At 40.4% G+C, this 6,000-nt stretch overlaps 2 gene segments (V, D, J or C); one reads left to right on the forward strand and one right to left on the reverse strand.

Annotated features, from left to right (window-relative positions):
- Positions 1-2,614, reverse strand: part of LOC134317413 (Ig kappa chain V-III region MOPC 63-like) — a 66,042-nt gene extending 63,428 nt beyond the window's left edge. Inside the window, 2 exon segments of the V gene segment in view lie at positions 2,126-2,438; positions 2,566-2,614. Coding sequence covers positions 2,126-2,438; positions 2,566-2,614 — 362 coding nt within the window.
- Positions 1-4,606, forward strand: part of LOC134317429 (Ig kappa chain V-III region MOPC 63-like) — an 85,376-nt gene extending 80,770 nt beyond the window's left edge. The window contains 2 exon segments of the V gene segment in view: positions 2,850-2,888; positions 4,146-4,606. Coding sequence covers positions 2,850-2,888; positions 4,146-4,465 — 359 coding nt within the window.
- The last annotated feature ends 1,394 nt before the right edge of the window (positions 4,607-6,000 follow it).

Genomic DNA, 6,000 nt, shown 5'->3' on the forward strand with positions numbered 1-6,000 from the left:
CTCACTGGACGTCCACAAAAGGTCAGAATTGGCAACCACACCTCCGCCACCCTCATTCTAAACACAGGAACTCCGCAGGGTTGTGTGTTAAGCCCTATGCTTTTCACACTTTTTACACAGGACTGTACCCCCATTCACAATTCCAACAGAATAATTAAATTTGCAGGTGACACAACAATAGTCGGACTGATTTCTAACAATCAGGAGATGGCCTACAGGCAGGAGGGTAGCTCACTTGTCTGATTGGTGTAGATACAACAACCTGGCTCTTAACACCTCTAAGACAAAGGAGATCATCATTGACTTTCGAAGAACAAAGAACATAGACCACCTCCCCCTTCACATACATAGAGAAGAAGTGGAGATGGTGAAAAGCCTGAAGTTCCTCTGAGTCTACGTGTCTGACCAGCTGACATGGACGTTAACACCTCACATCTGGTTTAGGAGGCTCAACAAAGACTCTTCTTTTCCAGAAAGCTGAAAAAGGCCAAACTAACGCAGAAACTACTGGGAACTTTTACAGGAGCACAATAGAAAGGATTCCTACTTCTTGTTAAATCATCTTGTAAAAGAAGGAGTGACGCCAAGCATCATAGCTCAAGGTGGCAAAATTCGATCTTTTCATGATAAAGAATTCAATCAAACTTTCATAGATAGTTTCTTATTCTTACTGATAAAGCTTAGTTTTATTTCTAAAGCTACAAGATATTTCCCTAGTTTCTTTAACACACTCACGACTCAGCGGTACACAGGTAAGTAACACCATCCTAAGTTTTACAGTGTTGAAACCATGATGTCCAAAGAAAGGGACGAGTTTAAAGCTAAATGGATGGAGATCCTTACACTTGATCCTTTTCATCCAAACACCAGTCATACAAAACTCTCCATTTTTCCTGAACGTAGCTAGCATTACTAGCATTGCTGTTGTTAGCAGGTGTAATGTGTTAGGAAGAAGAAGATTGTGTGATTATGCAACACTTCACAAATATGAAAGAATAGAGCTGATAATGTAAGATTTAGTTTTTAGCAGTTGTGCCTCAGCTCCAACACAACCAGTGAAACCAGTACACACAATAATTAAGTAAATGGTGGAGAACAAACTGAACCTCCTTATTTACTCTCATGAGATTTTAGGCTCAGAATAATCAGCACTAAATCTATAAAGATTCATGTTATTCACATCTGAGCAAAACCTCCAAACTACTAACTCTGTAGAGACCAAAACTAACATCATAAACCAGCTTCTGAGAGAGAAAACAACAAAATTCAATGTTTGAAACAAAATTAAATAACATATAATTTTTCTCTTTTTTATTAATTTTGTTTCTTTTTAGTGTTGTTGTAACTTGTAGATCCTCAATTCACCAAATTCCAGCAAACAGCACATGGAGATAAAGTAGTTTCTACTAGATGAGCTCCAGCTGCTGATTGTTAGCTGTAATCAGGTGAAGTTCAATCCTATTGGTTTGGTATGAAGGTGTGCACCAATCAATGCAGGAGTTACCACCTCCAGACCTGCCCCCCAATCCCAACCAAAGCCAGCAGCTCTGTTCAAAATGTCCTACTGCCCCAGTATATACTGCATACTAATCCTATAGTAGTGTGTACTATAGTATGCAGTATGATTAAACTGAACCATCTTCTGGTTTACTGCTTTATCTTGGAACTTGCTGTCAGTTCAGTTCTCTTTTAAGAGTTCTTCTATACTCAAGTCCTCTCAGTGTTGGAACATCTTTAATTAACATGAGCTAAATAAATAATAAAAGGTTTTTTCTTCCTCGTACCCGTTTCAACATAATGTTTAGTATTTCATTATAGAAGCTGTATGGTGGTGCAGCTAGTATTGTGGAGACCTGGGTTCAATTCTCACCTTCTGATGGTGGTACTTTGATCAGTTTGGCATGTTCTCTTCATATTTGGCTTCCTCTGTATTAGTTTAATAATAATAAAGCTTGTATTTAGGAGAAGTAGTGAGTGAGTGAGGTGTTTCCTGTACAGAGTGAATGATTGTACTGTATCACATCCTCCCCCTCAGCACCTGCAGTCGGTCCCAGCTGCAGCAGTGCAGTTACTGTACACTTCCACTCACCCAGGTTTTTGTACCACCATATAACACTGTGTGAAGATCGGGCCACTATGGTAACTCTGACAGTAATAATCTCCTGCATCTCCAGTCTCAAATCTACTGATGGTCAGAGTGAAGTCAGATCCAGATCCACTGCCACCGAAACGATCTGGAATACCTGATGCTCTTCTGTTAGTGTAGTAGATCAGGAGTTTAGGAGCTTCTCCAGGTTTCTGCTGATACCAGTGTAACCAATCTCCATCACTATCTCGATAAACATCAGTACTGGTTTTACAGTTGATGGTGACTGAAGCTCCTGGATCAACATGTTTTACTGCAGGGCTCTGAGTCACAGTCACCTGACCTCTGGATCCTGAAAACAATAAGAAGAATAAAGACGTTCACTACATGAAGAAGCATGTGGAGTTTGAAGATCATCTAGTGGATCTTCTCCACATGGCAGAGCCTCCTCACCAGTAGAACATAAAGCATCATGTTACCTTGAGTGCAGAGAGCCAGTGTGCAGATGAAGATGGAGATGAAGGTCATGGTTGATGTGGGTGAAGATGCTGGTCAGCAGCTCTCAGTCATGAAGTGTTGAACTCACAGAGCTTTAAACCCTGACAGAGCACTGAAGCATGTAGTGTGTGTGTGTGTGTGTGTGTGTGTGTGTGTGTGTGTGTGTGTGTGTGTGTGTGTGTGTGTGTGTGTGTGTGTGTGTGTGTGTGGAATCACTGGAGTGGAACAGAGGTTTTTGTACGACGGCTTCATTGGAATGTATCACTGTGCTACACTTTTGGTGGAGGAACCAAACTCAGCGTCAGTAAGTAGTTTTATTTCTTCTACATTAAAAACATTTTTATTTTTAAAATCATTTATTAATCTTCATAAAAACAAGAGAAAAAATAAGTATTAATAACAATAAATAAACAGTAACTGAATATTAAACCTTCAATAAATACTGTGGTACCTTGTAACTCGACGTCCCCTAAACTTGAAATCTTTGAAACTTGACGCCGTTCGTGGAGAAATTTGTAGCTTTAAACTCGACTTTTAGCTTAAACTCGAACTGTGTGGGACTGTCGCTTTGTTCACATTAATGCTGTCCGTGATCATGATAATGCTTTGCTATCAATGCAAAAGGAAAGTGCACAATAAACAGCAGCACTGCGACCCAGATCAACCACAGAGCATCATAAAATCATAACCGCTGCTTACCTGAGCTTCTCTTCTTCAAATTGAGACCAAATCTACATCAGTGTGTTGTTACATCAGGGATTTAATCCACTTGTTTTTCTTCTTGGAGACTTTTGGAGACCAACATGGACTATTTTTACTTCTATAACTACAGATCAGAATTAGTTAGAAGCTAAAAATGTAATATGGTGATTGTAAACAACATTTGCTACAGGAATAAATTGTTGGTAATTTAATATAATATTATAATATTATTTTTAATATATATAATAAAATATTCACATAATGAAATATATGCAGTTCCACAGAACCATGAAACACATTAACAGGTTTCACAAACATCCTTATGAGGAAAAATACCTTGAAACTCAGTGCCACGCCCAGAACCAAATGATATTAAGTTAAGGTACCACAGTATATACAATTACTAAATATTTAACCTTTACTAAATACTTACAGTTTCTGAATATTAAAGACTGAATAAATGTGCAGGTGTTTTTGATGGTAAATATAAAGCTGGTCTCTGGTTGATGAAGTTTGGTGTAAACTGGTACGAGTGACTGGTGCTGATGTAAAATCCAGACGAATGCTGCTGTGTGTTTGTGCTAAACAATGAATATTTCTGTAATCAGCTACATCTGGATGTGCTGCAGTCAGTTGTGTTGAATGCTAAAGTAATAAGAGCTGATATTGAATATGTGCTAACAGAAGCTTGCAGATGTTTCTACTGAACTGCAGTGATGTGAGAACAGTGTGCAGCAGCACTGCATTGATGATTGAACACAGATGAAGGTTTCCAGTCTGGATGCTTAATAAGCAGTAAGGAGGAAATGATGTGGAAACGTTTCTAAATGGGACTTTTTGTTCTGTTTCTCCTGTACAGCCGGTCCCACGGTGAAGCCGTCCGTGTCTCTGCTCCCTCCCTCCTCTCTGCAGCTGTCTGAGGGATCGGCCTCGCTGCTCTGTCTGCTGTCTGGTTACTCTCCACAGGGGGCGCTGGTGAGCTGGACGGTGGACAGGAAAGTGGTGCAGGACGGGGTGGTGACCGGAGCAGAAGAACTGAAAGGGGGCAGTTGGAGGCGTGGCAGCACCCTGACCCTCAGCAAAGCACAGTGGGAAAAGGGGGAGGAGTTTGGCTGTAAGGTCTCTCACGGTGGCGTCGATCATCCCGTCGTATTCAGAAAGAACCAGTGTGAAGGCTAGCAGCTCCCAGATAGAACTGAACATGGAGACACTTCCACATGCTTCTACAATGGAGTTTCAGTTCTACACAATGCTGCATTTCTGTCTTTCCTCTGTTCAGTGTCCTGTTGCTCTTCCTGTAGTTTTGCTGTGCTGAAATAAAGCTTGATTTTGGACATTGTCTGGTCTTTTCTTCTAGTTCATCATCATGATGAGTGTTAGGAGAGAAGATCTTTAGCTGGAGATTCAGTGCTGTGTGTTGTGCTTCAGTGAGTTTGGATGAAGGAAGTTGAACATCTGGTGAAAGTGCTGCTCTATTCTGGGAGAAAGCAGATCACTCAGCCGTCTTCATGCAAATCTCACTTTCACCCCCCATGTTCTCTCACTTTAGCTTCTACTCATTATAATTAGCTGATTTTGGTTTGTTGTTTGGGGGGCTGGTTTCACTTCTTAAAATTAATGCTGCACCCCTTTAGAAATGTGAATAAACACTTATCCTCCACCTATAAATAAATCATGAAAAACCATCACACAAACACACACGTACTAATGAGTCACACAATGATGTAATACTGCCACCTTGTGGATGAGATCTTGCATGGAGCTCCAGAGCGAGGGTGATTGACTGTGATCTTGTATTTCTTCCATTTTCGAATGATCGCACCAACAGTGCTCTCTTTCTCACCAAGCTTCTTGCTGATGGTCTTGTAGCCCATTCCAGCCTTGTGCAGGTCTACAATCTTGTCCCTGACGTCCTTTGATAGCTCTTTGGTCTTGCCCATGGTGGTCGAGAGATTTGAATGGAAGAAACTGATTCTGTGACAGTAGTCTTTTATACAGGGACAGGACTAATTTGTGTGCCTTTTGTGCACATAACCGGTCTGTGGGGGTCAGAATTCTTGCTGGTTGGTAGGGGATCAAATACTTATTTCCCCTAATTAAACACAAATTAATTTATAACTTTTATTTAATGTTTTTTTTCTGGATTTTTTGTTGATATTCTGTCTCTCTCTGTTAAAATAAACCTTCCATAAAAATTATAGACTGTTCAAGTCTTTGTAAGGGGGTAAACTTACAAAATCAGCAGGGGATCAAATACTTATTTCCCCCACTGTGTATATACAGTGCCTTGCAAAAGTATTCAGCCCCCTTGAACTTTTCAACCTTTTGCCACATTTCAGGCTTCAAACATAACGATATGAAATTGTAATTTTTTGTGAAGAATCAACAACAAGTGGGACACAATCGTGAAGTGGAACGAAATTTATTGGATATTTTAAACTTTTTTTAGAAATAAAAAACTGAAAAGTGGGGCGTGCAATATTATTCAGCCCCCTTGCGTTAATACTTTGTAGCGCCACCTTTTGCTGCGATTACAGCTGCAAGTCGCTTGGGGTATGTCTCTATCAGTTTTGCACATCGAGAGACAGAAATGTTTGCCCATTCTTCCTTGCAAAACAGCTCGAGCTCAGTGAGGTTGGATGGAGAGCGTTTGTGAACAGCAGTTTTCAGCTCTTTCCACAGATTCTCGATGGGATTCAGGTCTGGACTTTGAC

Source organism: Trichomycterus rosablanca, chromosome 1 (genome assembly GCF_030014385.1).
Source record: "Trichomycterus rosablanca isolate fTriRos1 chromosome 1, fTriRos1.hap1, whole genome shotgun sequence".
In the NCBI taxonomy this organism is placed as follows: Eukaryota; Metazoa; Chordata; class Actinopteri; order Siluriformes; family Trichomycteridae; genus Trichomycterus; species Trichomycterus rosablanca.